We start from the raw sequence: 23,538 nt of genomic DNA on the forward strand, positions 1-23,538 counted from the left end.
CTCATCCTTGAAACAATCCAAAACTGACATTAAGTATGTTTAATTGAAACGCTTCTGCGGATGTCCGACTGCTTTCTTATACCTGTCTAAGCATGCTGGGACCGTGTATTCATGTTATACGCCCAAGTTTCTGCGCAACCGTATGACGAAAATTTTAGCGTTGACGCAGTTTATGAAACTTTTAATTTGCACATGGGTCGTCACAGAAGGTGCGCAGCAAATCCTGAATGTAACCGGTGTCTCTTGGGGTCTCTTCAGTGAAAATGTTTTCCCGATCACCAACGATGCTGTGTGCTTGTCCCATGAGCTCTGGACTCGCCAACACGGACGTGACTACAAAGATCTGCAATCATACGATTAACAATATATAATCCATTTTTATTTGAATAATTGCCAATCACTTCATGCAAGGCTGAGACCAATCAGCTATATTGATTCGTCGTGGTTGCTAAATCAGATATATTGACGAGTGTCACTGCACTTTAATAAATTGGCTTAAAAAAAAGTTCCAATAACGATGAATATCACACATTCGCCACCAGGTTATTATCCCCCCTACAAATCTATGATTTTCGATTTCAGCTAGAAATAATTATTTCACGAACCTTGTGACCAGCCTTCCTCAGCTGATCCGCAGGTCCACTGACGTCATCTGTGGACAAGTTGTCTGCCTGAAGCACGATCACGTTTTTCACACTTTGTCTGTCTCCTCTCGCCGGGGTGAAGAAATCTTCGAGAAGGTACTTCAACGCGTTTCCAGTCCTCACACGAGAAGAGTTGTCTGAAGCGCAACGCTTGTTAAAACTTCCGTCGTGGAATTAAACGCACGTGGTCTTCTGTGCGAACTAAAAATATCCCTGGCCTTCTTCTCGAGACACTTGGTTTAGGTTAAGGTTTGCAACAAAGCCAAGGATAATAAAATATGAGTCAAAAATTTATCCTATACCAACGATGTTTGAATTTGAAGTTATAAGCTCAAGATACGATATTCTGGCAATATAGTATACTTCCACACATGTAGTTGATTGCACTTCATATAAAAGACGTTTGCAAACCTTTTGTATAGGACAGACTGTTTACTTTTTGCAAGAAACCAGATTTGTTGTTAGAGAAGTCGAGTAGGTTTATGACTGTGTCCGAATGAACATTTTCACCATACGATATCACAGCTGCTCGGGCGCTTTCGTTTCTCATGTGAAATCGCCTAAAGTGCAATAGTGTTTTGCTCGGCAACTTAATTCAGGGCATGCGGTTGCGGGATCGAGTTCATACCCCATAATCGTTACCACTCTGTTTTTGAACTCTTCCCAACCTTCGGCTGTGCTCGCCTGGCGCACAAAAACGATGTCGTTTGGAAAATAAGGTGGACACGCTCCTAAATTGGAAAACAGGAAAGAATTGTTTAACCTAGGAATACAATGCATGTATAGACTATGGTTATACACGCAAACTGTTGCTACTTTAAGGCCAACTTCAGATACCTTATAACCGTACATACAAAACAAATGTCAATGAAAGTATGTTTTTTTTCTTTTTCAATGTGTATTTTTTTTTCAGGTATAACACCATTCTCCGTAAATAGTAGTTTCAAAGCTTCCAAAAGGGGCAACACGGATACCTACACTGCCAACCATATATATTTGTATTTTTCATACTTGCACAGCAAGGTTTCGACCGGTCCCATTCTCCCGTTCGTCTGCAGGAGACTTCAAAGTGCTGCGACGGTCTAAGAAACAAGCCCTGGCCTGGGCACGAATACTTGCACACGGATCCAGGCTGATTGCCGTCCGTACAACTCACTTCACCGTTCTCGATCAAGCCCCGGGCCTTACACGGAACTAAATATGAATGAACTGATGAAGTATGTCGTGCGGGATTATAAAGGTGCCGCTCACAAATTACATTTTAGCCTTACATATCATTCCTTTGCATTCGTGAGGCTGCAAATTACAACGGTCGGTGTCGCAGCAGCATGAACAATACGAGTTGAGTCGGTCGGTGTTGCATTCCGCATATCCTATCTCTGATAATGCGACCTGCGTATATGTTGTAAGAGCAGCCATTACATATCATTAACTGGTAAAGCCTCATTCAAATTTAAGCCTACATAAAAGGTGATAAATGACTAGAACACTCAGCGTTTTAAAAATTACCACATAGTTCAATATTAACGTACATTGTGTTTGCCCCCTTAATTCCTGCTTACCTGTCTTTTGGCATTTTCTAAGCAAGCTTGCGTTTGCTTACAGCGCTTTATAATCCTTATATATGGGCCACTGCGTCGAACGACAGTTTCACAAGATGCCTAAAAAGTATAAATTGGCCTATTTATACTCCACTCGTAAATGAATCCGTTCTTTACTTTCTCATGTTTCTTTTTACCTGGTTTTCTCGGCACGTCCTAAGTCTTCCCCTAAATGTGCACATAAACATGGTCCTTGCATTGTCGCACGTGAAACACTGCAAACCTATCAGAAATATGTTTGCATCGGATATAGTAACTATATTCTCCAAAATATCTACGTACAAACCTGTAGCTATTTCCACCAGCAAAGCACAAAACAAAAGTTGCCGAAGCATGTTGATTCGCAGCCGGGCGCGAAATGCTGTCAAACCAGTACAACCTCTGAGAGCGCTGCGCTTTATGCTAAGGTGGTAAAAATAACTTAAAACTATGTAGCCTGTAATTATCGGCTTGTGGAGAAAATGATAAAAACGACCTACCCAGAGGCTAGTTTTGCCATTGCCTCTTCTGTGTGGTATAAACTCGAGGCCTATTTGATGGTAACATATTATACTAAGTTTTTTGTGTATAAGCCTACATAAAAAATGGATGATCCAAATAAAAACAATAGCGTGTTGTACTGCATGGCTGCTTTGCAGTCACTCGAAAAATCAGATTAACATAGCCGCTAGCAAAATGTCACTGTTATTTGTCTGGTCCTTTGTTTATTACGTTAGTTTATAATAACTTTCAAAGATTTATGATTTTTGGTATTTTGCTCTGCATTAATTGTATCTTGCACTTTTTTTATTTGTCAAACTCTCTGAATAAAACAGAAATGCCTTTTTTACATAACTAAAAAAAAGTCGAAACCAATTCAAAAGACATCCATTTTAAAGAGCTTTGCTCGCAAATATGCTTTCTTGGCCGTCTTTATAGCTGGAAGGCAATATCTTTTAGTTAGGTAATCCGCGCTCACATTTTTGTATGATAGGCTATGTTTGAAATATGTTTGAAAGTTCAAAGTGGGCTATGGTGGTTCGCGAAGTAAAAAACCTTAAAATCATATTGTTTGGGTGGAAAATAATTATGTTGTAGTCCCTCATCCTTGTCGCCACAATTTTAACCTATGGAAGTAGCCTACTTTACACAATAATATTTGTCATGTATTTTATCGATTAACGAAAATAAAGTTTAAACTTGAATAACGAAACACATAGGCTAATACTGAACTAAATTAATTCTTAGCAAACGTTTCGGTCAACCATCCTCAATTCATTAGCAGCACCGACATACGCAGACAAAATGGTACGCTAAAGTGAAAAAGGAGACTGATTGCAAGAAAAGGTATCTGAGGATGTGCAGTAAAACTAGTTGCGGTTGGCTATGCCGATAGTTCTTCGACATCGCTATGACGTTTTAATGTAGAATAATATAGGCATCCTATATGCCTGAATACGACCCCTTCTTATTTAAATTTTTTTTATTGTTTTTTTTGTTCTTATTTGCGCCTGCTTATATTATGTCTTTGCTGTGTTGTTAAAGTTAATGTTATTTTTTACTGAACAGTCGTCTACTTTTTTTTACGGGCGTTATAAAAACCTAAGTTGTATTCCGACGAAAATAAACTTTGTTGCAAATGTATTAAAACTTGTACTTATTTCCATTTTAAAAAGTTGTAAAAACTGACGTTTATTTGTAAATAAAAAAGTTGCCAAACTCTGCATTTGTGGAAAGATATATGTTTTCGACTTGAAACGAATTTCCCGCCCTTTGCTGCCACCTTCAAACTCGGATTTCCCCTGTTTTCCTTGGAAAGCGTGCATGCACTGCACTGCAAGGTTTATTGTAAATTCCTGTGGCATATTATTGCTCGTTTTGTTTTGGCCGAGGATACTGTTTTGCGTAACTCGGGAAGTGATCTTGCTTATTAATCGTTTTGTTTTATCCATTGTACAGTCGAACACCGGAACATCTGTGCGCGCACTTTTTTTACGCGAATTCTATACACAAGTACTGTATGGTATTAAGGCCAAGTTTGAAAACGGCCTTTACCTCTTCGCGTAAATTGCACACTATGGTTGATGCTGCAAAGAGACTTGCCGCAAGAGCGGCTGTAGATGAATATGTTAAGGTAAGTAGTCTGTACCAGTCACCTGGCTTTTAATTTTAAATACATTTTTGCTGTGTTATTAGAACGGTCAAAATGTTGGTATTGGAAGTGGTTCAACTATTGCATATGCGGTAGAGCGGCTAGGTACTTCACTTTCAACTCAACTTTGTTGTTTCTCAAATAATTTTTTGTCTCTTTAGCTGAAAAGGCAAAGGAAGGCTTAAAAGTAGTTTGTGTTCCTACTTCATTTCAAGCCAATGAGCTGATAGTAAACAATGGGTTGGAATTAAGCAGTCTTGACAGAACACCTGTTCTAGATGTTGCAATTGATGGTGCAGATGAAGTGGACAAGAATTTTGTTTTAATCAAGGGTGGTGGGTAAGATTTTGTGCACTATATTTTATCAATCAGATGTGATATATGTAATGTTTCACTATGTACAGGGGATGCCTTACCCAAGAAAAGATAGTGGCTGCAGCTGCAAAGATTTTTGTTGTTATTGCCGACTACAGGTAACATTCAAAGCTGTTGAGTGCGATGTGTTTCTAATTTAATGTTAATATTTTAGAAAAGACTCGACACAACTTGGTGAACAATGGAAGAAGGGGGTTCCTATTGAGATCTTGCCAATGGCTAGGGTTCCACTGACCAAAACCATAGAATCGACTTTTGGTGGCCAAGCTGAACTAAGAATGGCAAAAAGCAAAGCTGTAATATATTTTTATTTGCTCATGAATGAAACAGCGCAAGATATTATGCTTGTTTTTAGGGTCCTGTTGTCACGGATAATGGTAACTTTATCTTGGATTGGAAGTTCGATCGAGTACATGATTGGAGTGACATTCATGAGCAAATAAAGCTTCTTCCTGGTAATATTACTAAAGTGCTGCTATGTAATTTGTTCAACTTCTGGGGTTTGCTTTTAACAGGTGTGCTAGAGACGGGACTTTTTGTGAAAATGGCAAGTGCTGTGTTTTTCGGCATGGAGGATGGATCAATCAAAACCAAACATGCAAAATAGTGTTGAACTGTACCTATGAGCCTTGCAGACTTCTATGCATACTTGTGTAAATCTTTCCATAGGTACTGCTAATATACACATATTTTAGTCCAATTACAATGTATTTTATCCTATGTTGCATGTAAGCTTTGTCCATTATGTTCTTCAATTGCTTTTTTTGTTGCGAAGTACCATTTCTTTATTTTTGAATGTGTTAAAACATCTTCGAACGAGTCCAGGTTTTCCATCACAGACAAAACACCAAACACTGACTAAACAAAAAAATACATGTTAGCTAACCTACGAGTACATTTAAAGTGTTATACTTACTATGTCAGCTAAGTTTGGCTTGTCACCTCCCATGAAATTTCTCTTGCTTCCTATTGCAGCAACCCACTTGTTGCATGCGTTGTATAAGTCGATTCGCACATTTTCACTTACATTATACCTGCAATAAAAATGGGTGGAAGTAATTGCAAAATGTCTTTCCAACAAAAAATGGCTACTTTTTCTTTAGCCTTTTTCCAATAGCCCACATGGCAAGTGCACCACCATATTTAGCGACCACACCCTCCCAGGTTCCATTGAAGCGGCCCTGCTTTACATGATAATCAAAAGCCTGCAAAGCTTCACCCAGTGTTCTGTACACATTGGGTGATATAAGGTGCACAAGATAGTCATCAGCCCATGCCCTCCACTGTGCTTCCTCACTGTTAAAATAATATTTAGAAGCGATAAGTTTTTTTTTCAACAATTTGCCTAAAACTGTTATAAAGTGAGAAGTCCTTGCCTTCTTGCATCCACTGCATTAGGAAGACCTATCTCTGTTTCCTCCATAATTAGCCAATGTTTGTTGAAAATTTTGGATTTAGTTTTGCCATCATCGTCGACGAATTCAGTTTGTGGGTACTGCTCCAACAGTTGGGTAACTGATATGTCATCATTTACTAGGTAACTTGCAAGCACACTGATAATGAGTGATGAATCATTTAGTTGCTGCATCAACACAAAATTAAAAAAAGAGATTATGTGTAGTGTAAAAAAATTTTTATAATACCTCTATTTTTCCATCGTTTTCTACAGTGACAATTGGAACTTTTTTGTATTGTGAGAATTTGATTTCCTTCTTAAAAATCGGATGAACTTCTACACTTTCAAATGGTATGTCATATGCATTGAGAAATGACCTTGTCTTGCTGCAGAATGGACAGGTTTGGTACTGGTACAAAGTAATGGAAACGTCTTTCCATTTTTTTGCCTAAAATGCAGTGCCTTACAAAAGTGTTTAAAGGTGCTTTATATACTCGAAAAGAACATTAAAAAACCTTGGAGATTTCTTGTCTGCAATGGACTTTCAGTTTGTGTTTCGCAAAATAAAATGTTATTCCACACCCAAACAAAGCTGGAAGAATGAACTGTCGCCACGAATAGTACGACTTTTGTCCATTTCCGTTGTTGTAATTCGACGTTGGAATAAACACTGAAGAAAGTTGCCTGGTACGGGGGTTGGCGGCGATCGATGCTTGTGAGAATTCAACCCTCGATGTTGCACTGTGCTGGATTTTTTCAACAAAAAAAGTTCTTCCTCCAGCCCAACGGGCAAGTTTTTGCATTTTTTGAGTTAATGAGTGTAGCACATAGACCCCTTTGAATGACTTAAGTAACAAAATTCGAATCGCAATTTGCAAAAGTGAACTTTATGTGTGAAAGTAGTGTTTACTCATCCATTAAAAACGTGTTGTACGATTTCTGTTGTATTACGGCTCTAATGGCTCTATTTTTTGTTGACTGCAGTGCGCCAAAGATTGCATTTTTTGCCACCCATTTTCACACGAAAACAAGAGATAATTTAAGGATTCTTGTGAGCGACGATTGGGTAAATTAACAAACGTAGGTATTTTTATATCAGTCTATTGTTTCTTTTTCGCGAACAAAAACTTTGTCTGACGTTGCTTGTAACTACAGTTCTCTCCTCCCCACCAGTGTCCGCTAAACTACGTTTTTAGTGCATTAAAAATTATGTGTAACATTGTGTTTATCATGAATCAAATTGTTGAAGCGTCATCCTGTACTACATTGTTTCTGCCAGCCCTATCGTGCGATATCAGCAAAACCTTCCAATTTAAATCCACTATGCAATACTTGCACTTCTGTGCACATTGCCTATTTATTGCAGGTGGTTTTGTCACATCGCTATGGACGCACACAAGTTGCAACTTGATCAAATGCGACATTCACTTAGAGATACACAACAAACTGCAGATGAACTAACTTCAGAGATTAGCGATTTACGGAAAATAAAAGCAGGTTTGGAAATACAAGCTAATAAAGGTAGATGTCAGGTTGGTGAAATAAAATCTGCCAGAATCAATCCTGTGCTGCTTCTATTATAGCGAACGAAGAGTATTGCCAAAAATGCGATGCCGCGGCAAAACTTTGTGGTAGGCTAATTACTGCGTTATAATCATTTGTACGCAAACGTCTGTAAACGTGTTTTTGGCAGAAACTTCTAACGTTACAAAATATAAAGTGGATTGCTGTATCAATAAACTAAAGGAAGAGCAACAACGCAATTCGTGGTTGAGCAACAAACTTCAAGAATATAATGAACGGAGTGATGAGGTACTTTGCAGATTCGCCACTGCGCCTACCTATCACCATTAAATATATATTCTGCCACTGCACCTACCTATCACCACTAAATATATATGCATTTTTGTATAGTATTACTGAGCTGGTGGTTCACTGTAAGTACTTCAGTGGGCGTTTTGTAATTATTGCAGAAAAGGATACAGCTAATTGACTCGGTGTCAGAGTGGGGTAAAAAAATGACTGCATTGTCAATACAGTTGAGAAATGCAGCACAGTTATATGTAAGTAAACATGTGTGAAACCACTTCCCACCAAAAAAATTACACCATCTTAATGTTTGCACAGAATGGCAATCTTGAAAACAAGATACAGGGGACTTTAAAAGAAAAGAATTTACTACAGCAGGAATGTAAGATTGGTTTTGCACATCTTTACATGGGTATGCATGTTAGGTCCATCAACATAAACCACATTTTACATTATTTAGTGATAGAATTACAACAACAAAAATGCTGCCTTGAAACCCAAGCCAATGATCTATGCACAATGGAAAACGGTAAGCCATTTATTTCCCCCAAAATAGCATTGTGTTTAAATTACCATATTTTGCCAGATGAAAGTAACTGTTTCAATATTCTCAAAAACGCAAGTCTTGAAAAAGTTTTGTGAGTAGCTATAATGTATTTGCATAGTATGCACTTTTTAGTTATTAAATCATACTCTTTAGCGAAATCATTGACCAATCTCTACAGATGAAAACAATTATATGCAAAGAGGAGGAATTAAAAACCAAAAAACGAGAGTATGTTTTTATCACACAAAAATAATACCATTGTTATATTAACATGGGTCTTTTTAGACTGCAAAACATGATTGGACTAACAGTTGACTAATACAGATTTTCACGTCCATAGAGATGAATTGCTGCAGAATACAAATCCCTTTTTCCATACTGTGATGTCTGTGAGAGTATATTTTCTGTTGTTTGGTTTATCTGTATTTCACACCTATTATCAATTTTAATTTTGACACAACATTGGTATATTTTTTTTCTCTGTACTGTTATAGTGCTTACCAGCAGCAGGTTCCAGTAGGTGAGTAAAAGGATACTGGTTGAAGAACCAATACCCTGCAAAAAATCGAGTTGATCAGAAAATGAACAATATAAATATCTCCACACAAGCTGTTTTATAATATCATTTAATTGCAAAGAACCAAACATCACAAAAACTACATCATACTAAAGGTTGTATAATGTTACATGAGTTATAGCATAGCAAGCTGAGAGACCTGTTATCGATAGGGATCCATCCTGGGTCAAGGTGTCCACACCACTGGCTGCAGTGTGACCTGTTGATCAAATACACTCAGAAATATCAACATTGCAAAAAATAGTCATAATCAAAACTATTGTTAAGCACAATGACATACTGTACGTAGAGTTAGTTTTTTTGTGTGGACCTCCTAGTGCAAAGCTCAATGAAATGGCATATTTTCACAGAAACCAACCATTTTTCATCATGCCACAACCTTGGCATGCCATGAGCTTCATCGTTTTGCATTAGAGCTGTTGAAGTTTACATTCCTCCATTGGGTGGAGATCAGCAGGTTGACGAAACCTCCTGTTGTTGCACACAGCTGGAGTCTGGGGAGGTTTCTTGGGTTGCTTGACAGAGCCTAGAGTTTTCCAATTCCAGTTCACCATTTTGCTGCGTCAGGAAAACAATTTCTTCAAGTTGTCGTCTTCTTTCTGTCTCTTTATGTAAAAGAAACTCCATATTATGAATGGCAGTTTCAAGTTCCATACATCTAGAGGTAAGCGTTTCAGCAGATTCTTGCCGGAGCATTTCTGCTCTAATGTCTTCATACATTCGGTCGAATTGCTCTTCATGGAACTTGTCCATGTCCTCATTAAGAGCAAGGCCTTCATAGTTAGGTGTGCCGGTACCTCCTGATATAGTTTCTTCGTTTTGGTAACCTGATGCCTCAGAGCTTGTGTTTATTGAATTCTCCTGTTCACTGCTTTCGTTGTCAGAACAGAACAAGGTGTTCAAACCCAGTTCTTTGTCTTCAAAAAGGAATTGAGTGGTATTCGCCGGTGCGTTGATTTTTGGACGACCGAGAGAGTTTTTGGCCCAGTATGGAGTAGATCGGTTTCGTCTACATCGTCTGTTTTTTCTCCTTTTCTTTCCTAGGCGGTTTCCATCATCCTGGGAGTTATTGCTTTCAAAACTTAAATTCGCGTTCTCCACCTCAATTGAAACAATGTCTGAATCAGGCCCAGCCTGCATTGGCAAAGCGACACTCACCATGTTACTCGAATTTGTTTATAACTTTTAATTAGACCAGTATAGCGAAACACAACTACCACGCCAAAAGTCAAGACTTTCTGATGGAGCTTCTCGAAACGTATCCACAACGACTTGTAACTTTGATGACGTTTGCCTTTTTTCTTTCCTAAAATAGGGCACATCAGTTGGCAGTTGCGCAATCGAGTTACGGTTCGCTGCGCACAGCTTGGCGTTTACTTTTACGTGGCGAATCACGTGATTTAACAAATTATTTAAAAAAATATATTTTAGACATAAAACGACATTTCTATTAATCTAGGTTGCCCCTTAACATTTAACACTTTACTATGCAACAGGAACTCAAGCGTCACGCGAATGTTTGGAAACGTTTTATTTGAATTTTTCTAAATTTTATTGTTTTGTGAAAAGTGATTTGTATGGCGTACAGCACTTGGGTAAATTTAGTTGATATGTTCCCACAGTAACAACATGAGTAAACTGACTTTATGTCAACGTTGCGGAAATTAGTCAGCGACACAGGCTATAGGTACTGCTGAGTAAGCAGCGCCATAGGCATAACAAAATGCTTGCTCAAGTTGTATTACAACGCAAAATTGGATAAATAACACTTTTAAATTGAAGGCGTATCTGTAGTTTGTCGGCAATAGAAAAATGTCGACAAGAATCTGCATACGCACACACAATGCTCTCAGCAGGGCGCTACTAACCTGATAGTTACTATTTCCTGCAATGTATTATCCCCGACAGCTACAATTGACCTAGATTGGTAGATTGGCGCCTGTGCCGTACCAATATAATTAAAGTGCCCCCTGACGTTGACATCACGCTTTCTTAGGGCGATTTACGCTGTCTGAAACACTCCAATTTACACGAATGGGATTTGCTGTTGTATCAAATATTGCTGCGTATATACCTTTTGTTGAATTTTGTATTTTGATGCTGGAATGTAGATCTCACGGATTTAATCTTGTTTTACTTAGTAACTTTTAAAAGTTTCGATACAACACATTCAATAAGCTCATTTGACCAGCATGACAATAAGTTAAACCTGGACAAGAAAATCGCTACGTAAGTCGTGAAAAAAAGTTATATGACGTCAAAATAGTCTTTCCAAAACTTACTAATGTTGAAGTAAACAGAGAAAAATTAAAAATAATACAGCTGTTCAATTTTCCATTGCCTCCTATAAGAGCTTCGTTGTTAAGCATCCACAAGAGATCCATTTAATTGAAGTGCGGGGCTCTTGCTCTCCCTGACTGAGGAATAAGTTTCACTCAACGTGTAGATGTCGCTACTTTCCACAGATTTTTGTCGGGACAACTGAGAGTGCCTTCCCACATTGGTAAGTTCATGGCTACTTAGTCCGTTTTCCTCCGTTTTCCTGTTAATGGAGGGTGATATGATGTTTACTGGGGCGTACACGTGCTTCTCCATCCATTGGGCGGCAGTTGAAGCTAACTGGGTGAGCCATTTTCGCTGTAAAAAATTTTGTGAAAAAAAAACGATTATTTTGTTTAAAAGTATATTTCACAAAGAAGTTAAATAAAACGGCATGAAGTCTGGGCAGCTTGGTTATTAGTTTTCGTTTATTGCGCCCCGCCGATTGTATAATGGAAAAATATAATCTTCGTCACGGAAAATGCTTTTGGGCTTTTAAAGTGAGAGGTAATATATTGCTTAGGTATAGGCTCCAAATAGCGACTTATTTGGTTGGTATGTGCAATTTTACTCATCTTCTTTTTTTTTTATGCGGCGTTTATTACATCACTGCATGTAAATACCGTATTTTACGGACCATAAGGCGCAACTTAAATCCTTTTTTTTCCTCATAAATTGAGCCGGTGCGCCTAATGTATGGATCAAGTAGTGCTTTATTGCCTACACTCAAAACCAGTACCGATACTATCATAAATAAACCACCGTCTTACACAATAAAAGCAACTAGCAACTGTGATATTCATACTATTGTGACTTGCTTACATTTCTTACGTAACAAGTTTTTGTTTAATGAGCTTTATACGGTAACCCATACTCCTTAAAATACGTTGCGTTCTATAGCCCGGTGCGCCTTATGTATGAACAAAAATCTTATCAAAGCAATTTATTGACAGTGCGCCTTATAATCGGGTGCGCTTTATGGTCCGTAAAATACGGTAACCATGGTTCTATGACCAACTTTCCAACGACTAATAACATTACTAAACATTATACCGCTAGATAGCGCTATTGAGTAAAAACAAAGCATTGCACTACGTCTTCTGATTCGAAGTGAAAAAAAAAATTCTGATTCGAAGTGATTGGCACCGCGACGGCACTTTACCTAAATGCAAAGTAGAAAGCAATTCTTGCCTAGGACAACCTGCGCTCGATATCCCGCAGTAAAAAAATATGTCTTGGCACGAACGTCCCAACGAAAAATCAAACAAAAGTGACAAAATTGGCAAGGAGAAAACCGCTTACTCAGAGCTTGAAACACAAACCTTTAATTCCTCTGTAGGGGCCTGCAACATTGTCACTGACGTCATCTGTTGGAAGCGATTCTCCTGGACAACGAGGAAAGCGTTTTTCACTCCGAGCGCTGACGCATGCTCCGTCTCCACATCATAAACCATAAACCTGTCCAAGGCCACCGGCTGTCTGTGCACCGTTAGAAGCGTGCCGTCCTTCAACACTGGGTGGCGCTTCAGGCTTGAAGGGATCTCGGAGGATTTCTATGGTTCACAGAGACTCGATCAGTGAGGCGTTGGTATATTTATTGCTGGGCAAAGACATTGAGAATTTTCCATTACCCTTTTGCCTTTTCTGGATCTGGTGAATATCATCATGTCGTCAAATAGTAAGGTGTATGCGTCCAGGGACCTGCCGTTTTCTACAACAGAGACAAGTGAATTGATAAGAAACAATATACAACAAAATGTCCTTGTGCCTATCCTAGTTTTGAAACCAAAACGTGTGAGTTTCTTTACACGTTCCTTTAAAGTAGTTGCAGTTGATAACAATATCCAAAAATAGAGGATTTTTCTTAAGCCCGACAAAAAATAAATGTTACCGATAATACACAGTGTTCCGTCAAATATCAAGTTTCTTTTCGGGTTTGCGATCAAGTTCCGGCAAGGTTGAATTGATAATGCCTGCCTCAAAGGCTGAAAAGGTAAATATAATTAAGTGTGCTTGGCGAACGTCAACGCAGCATCGAATGACAATCGTCCTTGGGGCTTATGTAAATCGAAGAAAACCTTTCCTTACACATGGATTAATTGACACCCATTTCTCCTCTTTTAACAAAAATGTACTGAGAATTCGTGGGTTTTCGTGCTGAGAAATGTACAAGACGTAATTTGTCCAGGCGCGAGGTTGACCAAAATCTATGCAAACCCATCGCTTTTTTTTATTACGCATCGCCATCTTTTACTACGCTGTTGTTGTTGCCAGGCATAATGCAAATTACAATACCCTTTTTTACATTCACTTTTGGTGAAACCACTTTGTATATAACCAACATTAACTACAGGAGGACTCCTGGTGCAGTAATTTCACATGATGACACCCATTGGCATATCATCATGTAATTTGTGCTCACCTCCGGTAAAGTTGTTTTTGTGTCCAGGTCGTAAACAGGTGGCCAGGAAATTGAACCCTGCAAGTCCTGGAGGAACTGAAACTGCGTGAGCCATGACACCTTTCCCTCTAAAGCTTCTGAAAAGGCGACAATTAAAAGTGTTTACCGACTGCGCTTTGCTGGTGGCGTTTCTCGTTAGTAAACAACGAAACGTTATTTTTAAATCCCGCCTTGAGGTGCGAGGTCTTATCAAAAGATTTCACGGTGCAGACACAGCGGGCAAAAAGTCTGAGTAAAATCACAAAATGGGGAGACTTGGAATCGGGCGTGAAAGAACATTATAAACACGGTTACGATGTGCGAAAAAGGGAATGTCTATGCCAGGCATGTAAAAGTGATGAGTTTGAACAATACCTTATAACAAGCATGTAGATTTTAAAGAATAAGACGGGATAACGTTGCCTGCAATAAACTAATTTGTAAAATACAAAAGATTGGTGAATTTGTTCTGAAAAACACATTGTTGACATTATAAGCATAAGCTAACGGCAAAAAAGTTGATCATAGCATATTCCAATACCAACTGTCGTGTAGAAGCCAATGCTTATTTCTTACTTAGCGACTCTTGAACGGCGAGTAGTGTGGTCTCAATCAACGCGTTTTGCGACTTGTCACTTGTGTATTCGGCAATGTGTCGCAGCAACAACGGGTACTTGGTGAGGTGTTGCATGGGCGACACCAAAAAGTCGTTGAGCTTTAATCGCTGGCACCGCGGGTTGCGTTCACACCACTGCGCGCAAATGCACACATTTTTGGAAATTATGGGCGCGACCCGATAATTGGTGGTTATCGCAATATGTCGATTCGGCGCCATACCTTCAGAAAGAGCGCGAAGTCTTCGTTGGACTTAAGCTCTTCCCTGTATGTTATTGAGTTGGTGTAACTGGTGCAGTAGCGTTGGTAGGGTGGACACAGAACGCTGCCAAACTGTCAACAAAAGCTCTTACTTTGTATCGGATACATACTTTTTTGACAACTTACCGATTCGAATGCCGCTTCGATGGAGTTTGCACAGCCAAAATTGTTGTAAGTTTTGTCACCCACGACGTTCAGTAGCGCTCGACAAAAGTCCAAACTCACCTAAGTTCAATCAAAGGGTTGACGTTGTGACGAACGAGTGCAGCAATGTATACATCGAAATCAACCACGCATATTTCAAGTATTTGTGTAGATTTCGTTTAAATAGGGAAAAGGTGAAAGTATACCTTGCAAACTTCTTCCAAGTTGCCAAAAACGGATCTTACATCGACAGCAAGCAAGTAACCGTCACATTGTAAGTCTTGAAGAGGTTCCATAAACACCTTCAAATATGGTTTCACTATATTAATATGGGTTCACTATATTACTTTAAAACTATAGTTGCCATGAAAATATACACCCACCACTTTGTTGAAATAATGCTTTTACCTGCTGGAGGACAAGAAGGTGGTCCATAAGATAAGTCCGTTCTGACGTAAAGAGTTCCCAAACCGCATCATGTCGCTTTCTTTCGCGGGTGCTGGTGGATGAGTGGAACGGAGCGCCGATGGATGAGTACTTTGTCCCATGCGGGCGACGAAAACGACTTTCGCCCTTTAAACAATCAGCTCAAAAATTCAAGCTTTGAGGATAAAACGTTTCTTCAAACCACGTTAATTTTTTTATATTAGATTAGTGTCTTGTTGTCATTTGTAGCAGAAATTTAATTGTGAGAACTGGCGAAGTTTTAGAAAAAAATCAAATGAAACTCTTTAGTTTTGTTTAGCTTCCGTTGTCAAACCGTTCGTAGGTGAACCCATTAAGTATCAAATGAGCAGTTTTTCACAACAATGAAAGCATTTTTATGGGAATAATTTTTCCAAGCACAGATTAGATTTAGGATTGGCGTACCTTGCAGGAAGTCAGTTCTCGCAGAGTGGCTTTTAACGTTAAATCTTCATCTTTGGCCTTCAAACTATGTAAGACCTCCTCGAGTTTCATATTAGATCGGTCCTTGTCTTTGGACTAAAACCAGACAGGGATTAATAAAGTTTGATCAGATAAGGGGATTACTTTGACACGAGCGTTGCAATTTTAAACGATTCAGAGCTGCTCAATTGAGTTCATCCCAATGCCGATCAAGATGCAGGGGCATGAGGCCAACTGACACTGTCACAGCAGTTTTATCTTATTTAAGATACAAGCGTTGCTTTCATCTCGATAAGGCGTGATGACAGCGGAGTCAGCCTTCAGCGGTGGTTGGGCCCAGCCTAAAATGGTGGTGGTTTCCAGGCAAGTAATGTTAACTCAAGCGCGTCGAGACGAGTGCAAACAATTTGACAGAATAACAAAAAGGTCAACCAAACAAATCCCCCACTTTATTCAACCGAAATTTAGAAGGGAGACATTGGGCGTCATAAACAGGAACCTGTGATTGTTAGGACGGGCCATATATATATATATATATATATATGTCACGTAATTTCGTTGCCGCACAAATGCACAGTTTACATTAAATGGAACCTACCTTGAAGAAATTCCACCGCGACCTCTTCAAATCTGGCAATGCAAAAGAACAAGTTGTTAAAGAAGAAAAACAAGCAATACAACTTTATAGTTCACACGCAATTCACCGGCTGTAAGACCCACAGGCTGGTTTCTCTGCATGCTGGCGATGGTATCGGACAGACATGTTAGATCGGAGTCTGTAATGAATAAATAATTTGGTTGTATATATATGCCCTGTTTTGATCATTCCAACTCAGCAGCCAAGGCCGTCGATAATGGTCCAAGAAAAAAATAATTATCTTCAAGCATTTCAGCTTGTGCTTGCAACCGACATGGTGTCGGAGGTTGGGGTCATTGGCTATATTAAGCGTGTATAGTTGTGTGGTGTGTTTGTGCTTGGGCGTAGAAATGGCCGTAAAAAAAGGCCGTAACAAGGCCGTAAAAATGCGCATTCTGTCAAAACCTACTTGGCAAAGAGGACACAACAGCTGCCCTTCTTGCTGTTGGTCGAATTGGTTCTGCATCGAACGTTTCTGATCGATGAGTCTTGCGCGGTTTTGCACTTGCACTAAAAATAATTGGAAATACAAATTAGAACAGCAAGATTGATAGAAAAATCATTGTTGTGCTTATGACAGTAGGTCGAAAACCTATCCCATTTTTAAATGTTTGTTTAAAGCTTTTCACTTGCAGCATTTCGAAAATGAAGTTTTAAATAAAAAGTATGGTGTAAGTTTTAAACGATGTTTTTCTCCAGAGTACATAAACTTATATACGCCAAGACTACCAGTTATCAAGCGACATGATATGCGCTAAGCTAGGTGATCTTAATTGAAAAAACACCACGAACCTCGAGATATCGTCAGAGAAGTCACTGAAGACAGTTTCAGATCTCCTTCGGTGGCTTGAACGATCTTCCAACGTGTACGCGTTCTTCTCATCTCTGCGAAACACAGCAAAGTGATAAACTCTCAATATATACAAAGGACTTCTTTCAAAAGCGCACAAGATCCCGGACCTGGTGTCGGGATTGGACCGCCACAGTAGATGTGCGCGTTGCAAAACCGACAAATTCATCGGCGATAGCATCCTATCAAGGACATCGGTGAAGAACAGCAGACTTGTGACAAAACTAACGCGGTCTAGCAGCTCTTTACACGACTGCCCACGGATCGCCACATCGAAAGTGACTGTGTCCCTAATTTCGCTAATATTCTATTGCACTGGCCAGTGTTCTTTTCCCGAGAACCGCCTGTGAAACGGATACCCTCCATTTTCAAACCTTGTTAACGAGGTGGCATTGGGACCAGTTTTCCACTAAATCAATACAACACATGCGTAGATAGGGGATTTTGTTTCGGTACGGCTTCCCCAAGGAAAATCAAAGCCCTTAAACACGATAGGAGAAAGAATGTCGCGATTATAATAAACAAGTGTTGAAATAAGCGTGTTAACCAGTTTTCAACCCTTCACTGCCTTCATTAGGCGCACAGCAGTTGTCAAAGAACTGACTGGCCACTTGTTGATGACAAGCAGTGCAATAAACGGCGATGCATTGAACAAAGAATAGTTACGATGACGAGCCATTGACGGCGAAAGTGCAGACAACGCGTAAAGTGCCCGCTTCCACGTGAGTCACGTGTGACGTGAGCCAGGTATGAAATAATAACACGACCTGCTGTTATCACTGCCGTTTCATTCAAACAAAAATGACGAACCTGCAGTCCAACAGTTGTCAATGTTCACATACACGCAGTCCGTTAATTTTGTTGGTTGATGGTAAAATCCCCAAAAGACAACGGTACAAATATTTTGTTTTCTTTTTTTTGTAAAACACACGGCGGATTTGTCTTTTGAAGGGACTGTATTGTATTTTTGTTGAAATGCGATTCCTACTTGCAATGAACGAAATAACTAACGAATATAGGAGCCCAGAAGCGGGATGTGACTAATTAACTATAACTTTTATTCGATAATTGCAGTCTAGCATTTTTTAGTTACATCGATCGAGTCAAAAGTTGAAATAAAAAACTTTGTAGGTGAATCAGGTGATGAACACCAAATCCTGCACTTCGTGTCATTTAAGATATATCTAGGACTGCGCTGAAAATTGGTGTCGAAGATTGTTTTCTGGCCTGGAAGGTCGATCAAGTCGTTGTGTTAAGGTTGAACGATCTACAACACTGCCAGAGGCGTAATTTTGCATAGCGTACGCAAAGGTGTGGCGTTGTGCGATTTGTAACTTTGTGCTTCGCTTGCGCTTCTCAAAACTCTGGTATATTTGAGTGCCTAGATGCGTCTTACAAAGTCATAAGGAAATTTCGTTTCAAAGCGTAATTGAACGAATGATGAAAACGCCCATCGTCGCCCGTATTTTCACAACCGGAACCACGGTTCGGCCAGCGCCATTTCGGTATTTCACAACACGATCCAACGACAACACACTGTCACCAACCGTGTCGCGTCTCGACAGGCAATCTTGTGGACGCACGAATCGCTGTACTCCTTAAGCACATGCATCTTGGACGAGCGACGGCGTCCTTCAAACGGGGCGGATGCGTTTGCGACCGAATCCTCCCTCGAGAAATTGTAGCTGCTTGTTGAAAAGCGGTGGCTGTACGACCTTAACCTGTTCAAAAAAGTCCGGGAATGCCACAGTGGTTCCACATCCTGTTTATCGTCATTGTCGCTCGAGTCGCTGGACTCGTTAGGCGACGGTAAACCAACAAGATCATCACTTGAAAATGAAGCGATGCTACCACTTCTTGAATGCAGGGTATTACTTTCTGGCGGAAGCGAAACTGACAGCTTTAAACCTTGCTTTTGCTTCGGGCGGTTTCTGGTCGATCTCATCATGGCACAGAACAACAATCGAATACAATACCAGAACAACAACACAAGATCTATCGGTGTACTTAAATAAACATGAAAACACCATAAATGAGACACTGAGACAATCAGTATAGAAAATTTACCCCAAATTTTCTCAAACTTCAAACATATTGGTTAAACGTCCTTCCACCTGGTCGCTTACAAGTTCTTGCGACCCGTGTTAAGTGTTTTTCCTGACGCTCAATTCTCAAGAGCCCAAAACACCTCCCGCCCCACCTGCTATTCCACTCAGTAAACTTTCTTTGCTGTCGCGCTGTCAACTTGACTCTACATGTCAGAGGCACCCGCGCGAGGCGACACGGCCTCTTGTTGTGGTCGAACTGCCTGCTTGTCTGATTTTGCACAAGATAAATCAAAAACACATGCCTTGGCTAGGCGCATTCATTTTACAGACAGGCGGCCACATATAAATGGTGGCTGTGCTTTAAATTAGTATGTCAACCTTTCAACAACTCCACATTGCTCCTACAAACGCGCCCAGGACATTTTCTGGAGTGAGTAATGGTGCTTTGTTGTGGTTAGCTGGTTGACGATACGCTTGGCGCCTCGGCAAGGATTTTTTCGTAAACCTCTAAAAAGCTATTTTCTTTCTTTGGTTTCGTAACATGCTCACGGCGTGACATCACCTGCACCAAATTATGATCCTTGTTTGTAAGCATAGGCTTGGCAGCGTTGACAGGTAGCTACTACCTCGTATCGCACCGTTACTATACTCTGAATGGATGTGGGTGTGTTTGTCGGATGCACACCACCGCCTCGCTGTAGATCTGCTGCTCTGAGGTTATCTACAACCATGTTTCGATAATGAAGTAAATAAAGCCATAATCGTGTAATTTAATCGAAGTCGTATTTTCATCCGCAATTATGTCGTACACTGTTGAGAAACATATGCAACACCTGACTTTACAATAGAGAGCACAAATGGTTGCTTTGTCATCGGAATTTTTTTTTAAATTTATAGATATAGCCGAAGATGACAATGACAATTACCAACTACCTAATTGTATTTCATTCTTCTATTAAAGTTACTACAGCAGTCTAAACAGGTGCTATTGCTCAAAACGTTACAAAACACCACTTCGATGAATTCAAAGCCTTGTCTTGCGGATCTGTTGCTGTTATCGACGCTACTCGATATAATTATTCTTCATCCCCACGCGCTCACGGTGTTATAAATTCAAGCTGCACGATCTGTCCTTAATATCGAACAAGCTGCCGCGACCACAAAACATCCATACGCCTTTTCGTCTGTGAACTTTCCTGACACCGCTATGTCTGTCACACTATAGGAACCCATGAGATATATCCACTTTAATTGCATTCGGTATTGGTTCGATCGTGCACGAATCCCGACCACATCTCCAAAACTTTGGGATCCAACCGTAAGTCCCTCACTCACGTCTGTGTAAGCCAGCTCAAAGGCTTTTCTCTATGTAAGCCTGCTATTGCAAACCACGCGCCTATCTCTGAACCCTCGTAGCTCCACAATTTTAAGGCCCTGCGATGCGATACACGGGTGGTCGGCGTCGGCTACAATGCCCTCATATATATTTATGAGCCGCAACCGATGTTCGGCATTAACCATGAGCTTCAAAGTCGGGCTACTACCAGCAAATGAGTTTATCAACGCGGACTTTAAAAAAATCTTGTTTCAGTGTAGGTCACCCACCTCATACTGGATCGGCAGTGGTACTTGGGGTCAAAATTCTTGCCCAGTGTCGCCTCTCTCCGTTCTTCCTGTGCGGCTGGCTGCAGTAAAACGAAAATTGCAATTACTACCCGAGTGCGTCACGATAGGAGTATACGACAGGAGGCGCAGGTGCTTTCGGGAGAGCGATGACTAAATTGATGAAATGTCAATTAGTAAGCTACCGATCAACACGGTTGTTGCGTAGCTATGTATAAGTGCACTCGTAATGAAACTAATGCGTTGTATGGTTCGTAAAGTTTTTTGTTTCCGTGGCTGGCCAATGGGGGCATATACGCAGGGGCACTGTCAGTTCTCATCAAAAACCCTCGAGATTTTACGCAAACTTTCTGACAAATACAAGTAAAACCTTTTATAAAGACCTTATGTTGCCTACTGCGTTAAAACGGCAATCTATTACGTCGAGTGAATAAGTGACAGTAAGCGAGTGATTGGTTTGTGCAAAGAAGGAAATAAACTATAGCTTACCTCAGCACTGCTAGCCCATTCGTCATCAACTAAACATAAACATAACGCCCATTAGTCCCTATATAGGCTATCTCAATAGTCATGAGTGCACATACATGTGTAATAATGTGAACCAATTTGGTCAGTCCTACCATTGTCGTATGTTTCATGTTCGGGTCCTGTCGATTGACTTATTGAAGCTCTTGTGAAATTGATAACAGGTATCGTTTGGTGCCACGAGGTTTCCGTGCTTGACGACTGAATGTAAATTGCGGACAGGTCGTGTTATTTTGGTATACGTTGCTTATATTTTAGATCATCTAACAACTAAATAAACTCCCATCATAAATCTGAGTGTCATATGTACGTAATTTGGTTCTACATCAGAAAAACGAGTATTTTTCATTACTCTCCACATTAAATTTACTCTATGTTGGGACACCTAAAAAAAACTTATATTAACGTCCAAAAAACAACTGCTGTTGCACACAATATACATTTTATTCATTTTTCCCCACAAAAGTTAGCTGGGCTACTTCATCGCCTAAATATATCAAGCACAGAGAAAAGACGCTGATTTCTTTGATAACGGACATTATTTAGAAAGGCGCAAATTTACCGTCTTGTGTGCTTTGTTAAATGAATTAAAAAAATATACAGTCAAATTGCATTTAGAAAAATACTACAAATTTAGCGTATCTAAAAAATACTATTTAGAAAAATACTACAGTTAAATTGTAATTTGATTTTGAAGATCTAGCCGGATGGGCGATATTCATCTGGTACAGCAAGCACGCAGTTTTATAAGAGGTTAATTACAATGTTCAAATATACCCGGTTTGCATCGGCGGCAAAAACACGTTTAGGTCATCGCCAAAGGCTTTAAGCCCATCCATAATAATATGTTGGACACTGTATAATTCTAACGGAGGTCGGTGCTTGGCTGCAGGCCCAATTAAAACAACTCATTTTTTGTACCACGTCTGATAAATCAGAAATATGTGATGCAAAGACTTACTTTCCAAAGTCAAATTTTATGTCAATATCTGCCACAAGGGAAAACTCACGTTGTAGCCGCACGTGGATGGTAGAGAATGGGCGCTGTCGGGTGATTCGTTTCTGCTGCTGGCAGGGCTGCTTTCCAAACTTCCGAAAGTGTGCGACCAAAGTTTGGCGAACGTGTGCTCGCCCCACAGGGATTTTCTGAAAGTTGGTGACGTTGGGGCCGAAACTGAAGTTCGTTCGGTAGTGAGATACATCAAACTTTTTGTTTCTCTCAGCTTAAGTTTGTTGTTGTTTTTCAAGCGATTCTCTGCCTTCGGAAAGGCATCTGAGTCTGACGAGCGTTTCGAGATGTGTTTTCTATCCTCAAAGTTATGAACATTGCCTCTGCCATGTACCCTAGTCGGCAATTCCGGCGTCGGTATGAAGGAGGAATTGACGTTTTCGCACGGGAACACATACTCCTGCGTAACTCCATCGCTTTCTGACGTAAACGTGGTCATCTTGAGGGGAAAAGTTGTGGGTCGAGCAGAGTTGTAACTAACCACGGTGCTCGACTGTCTCCTGCGCTCCCTGCTTCTCCCTCTATGTTCGCTGTTTCCGAATGATACCTCCGATGCAGATTTTAATCCACCATTCGACCACTTGACACTTGCTTCTGGCGCAGAATTTGGTTGCCTCAATTTTGGCGACTCGCTTCTCGATCGCTTGTAGTCGCACTTCTGGTTATTTTTCGTTGTTGTTTCTTCCGCCGCCACGTGGTTTGTGTCAGCAAAACGAACATCGCGCCGCCGCGGGCCATTGTGATGATGCGGATTGCTTTCTATAGGCAATTCTGGGTCCTCTATTCGGACGTATGTCGCTTTGTCGCTAAATCTTGGATGAACTAATCCCGTGTCTGAATGCCCGGATTCGCTTGTCTCACCTGACAAACTTGATGCTGACGGTCGTACATTTTCGTCAGAGGAAGTTAAGCTGCGAATACCCGAAGACGTTGATCCACTAATGTTGTTTATGCCTGACTTTGGTTTGGTCTGACACCCGGCTCCAATATTAGAGAGATCGCCTATTTTGACCTTGGCGCGTTGTGTACGGTCACTGCCACCTTTCAAGTCGATGGAACGTAAAGTTTCTTTTGCGTTTTGAATCGGAACGAAGTGACA

The 23,538-nt window shown here is 40.2% G+C and overlaps 5 protein-coding genes and 1 long non-coding RNA gene across 10 annotated transcripts; 2 read left to right on the forward strand and 4 right to left on the reverse strand.

Annotated features, from left to right (window-relative positions):
• Nucleotides 1-120: 120 nt before the first annotated feature.
• Nucleotides 121-2,849, reverse strand: LOC145910930 (uncharacterized). The gene is made up of 10 exons (XM_082998157.1): nt 2,725-2,849; nt 2,532-2,647; nt 2,383-2,468; nt 2,207-2,305; nt 1,916-2,036; nt 1,656-1,838; nt 1,273-1,375; nt 1,056-1,204; nt 606-781; nt 121-343 (listed from the first exon to the last, which is right to left on the reverse strand). The coding sequence occupies exons 1-10, from the start codon at nt 2,742-2,744 to the stop codon at nt 182-184; spliced, it is 1,215 nt and encodes a 404-aa protein (XP_082854283.1). The 5' UTR covers nt 2,745-2,849; the 3' UTR covers nt 121-181.
• Nucleotides 2,850-4,165: 1,316 nt separating this feature from the next.
• On the forward strand, nt 4,166-5,401 carry LOC145913680 (ribose-5-phosphate isomerase-like). The gene is made up of 7 exons (XM_083001424.1): nt 4,166-4,358; nt 4,421-4,481; nt 4,538-4,715; nt 4,781-4,849; nt 4,906-5,047; nt 5,107-5,206; nt 5,267-5,401. Exons 1-7 carry the CDS (start codon nt 4,245-4,247, stop codon nt 5,356-5,358), a joined length of 756 nt encoding a protein of 251 aa, XP_082857550.1. The 5' UTR covers nt 4,166-4,244; the 3' UTR covers nt 5,359-5,401.
• LOC145913660 (prostaglandin E synthase 2-like) lies at nt 5,333-7,014 on the reverse strand. The gene is made up of 6 exons (XM_083001400.1): nt 6,663-7,014; nt 6,395-6,595; nt 6,128-6,333; nt 5,844-6,047; nt 5,668-5,785; nt 5,333-5,609 (listed from the first exon to the last, which is right to left on the reverse strand). Exons 1-6 carry the CDS (start codon nt 6,948-6,950, stop codon nt 5,469-5,471), a joined length of 1,158 nt encoding a protein of 385 aa, XP_082857526.1. The 5' UTR covers nt 6,951-7,014; the 3' UTR covers nt 5,333-5,468.
• Nucleotides 7,015-8,124: 1,110 nt separating this feature from the next.
• LOC145904263 (uncharacterized) lies at nt 8,125-8,598 on the forward strand. Its single transcript, XR_014402722.1, has 3 exons — nt 8,125-8,210; nt 8,275-8,338; nt 8,417-8,598. It is a non-coding gene; the product is annotated as an uncharacterized LOC145904263 (long non-coding RNA).
• Nucleotides 8,137-10,346, reverse strand: LOC145904217 (uncharacterized). Of its 4 annotated transcripts, none has more exons than XM_082992357.1 (4): nt 9,439-9,634; nt 9,220-9,279; nt 9,005-9,058; nt 8,137-8,890 (listed from the first exon to the last, which is right to left on the reverse strand). In XM_082992357.1, the coding sequence occupies exons 1-4, from the start codon at nt 9,479-9,481 to the stop codon at nt 8,832-8,834; spliced, it is 216 nt and encodes a 71-aa protein (XP_082848483.1). In that variant the 5' UTR covers nt 9,482-9,634; the 3' UTR covers nt 8,137-8,831. The 4 variants fall into 4 exon arrangements, with proteins under 4 accessions (XP_082848483.1, XP_082848482.1, XP_082848484.1 ...); XM_082992356.1 differs by having other exon boundaries at nt 8,137-8,923; XM_082992358.1 differs by having other exon boundaries at nt 8,137-8,936.
• An 827-nt stretch (nt 10,347-11,173) lies between these two features.
• LOC145900464 (pleckstrin homology domain-containing family G member 7-like) lies at nt 11,174-23,225 on the reverse strand. Of its 2 annotated transcripts, XM_082988859.1 has the most exons (19): nt 22,441-23,225; nt 21,526-21,631; nt 21,395-21,423; nt 20,888-20,967; nt 17,177-17,269; nt 16,794-16,894; nt 16,452-16,523; nt 16,346-16,377; nt 15,730-15,843; nt 15,268-15,432; nt 15,066-15,161; nt 14,842-14,940; nt 14,677-14,787; nt 14,416-14,590; nt 13,822-13,937; nt 13,291-13,384; nt 13,031-13,110; nt 12,722-12,952; nt 11,174-11,717 (listed from the first exon to the last, which is right to left on the reverse strand). In XM_082988859.1, exons 1-19 carry the CDS (start codon nt 22,876-22,878, stop codon nt 11,442-11,444), a joined length of 2,508 nt encoding a protein of 835 aa, XP_082844985.1. In that variant the 5' UTR covers nt 22,879-23,225; the 3' UTR covers nt 11,174-11,441. The 2 variants fall into 2 exon arrangements, with proteins under 2 accessions (XP_082844985.1, XP_082844986.1); XM_082988860.1 differs by lacking the exons at nt 20,888-20,967; nt 21,395-21,423; nt 21,526-21,631; nt 22,441-23,225 and adding an exon at nt 18,782-19,238.
• Nucleotides 23,226-23,538: the final 313 nt, after the last annotated feature.

This window comes from Ascidia mentula, chromosome 1 (assembly GCF_947561715.1).
Source record: "Ascidia mentula chromosome 1, kaAscMent1.1, whole genome shotgun sequence".
NCBI classification, from domain to species: Eukaryota; Metazoa; Chordata; class Ascidiacea; order Phlebobranchia; family Ascidiidae; genus Ascidia; species Ascidia mentula.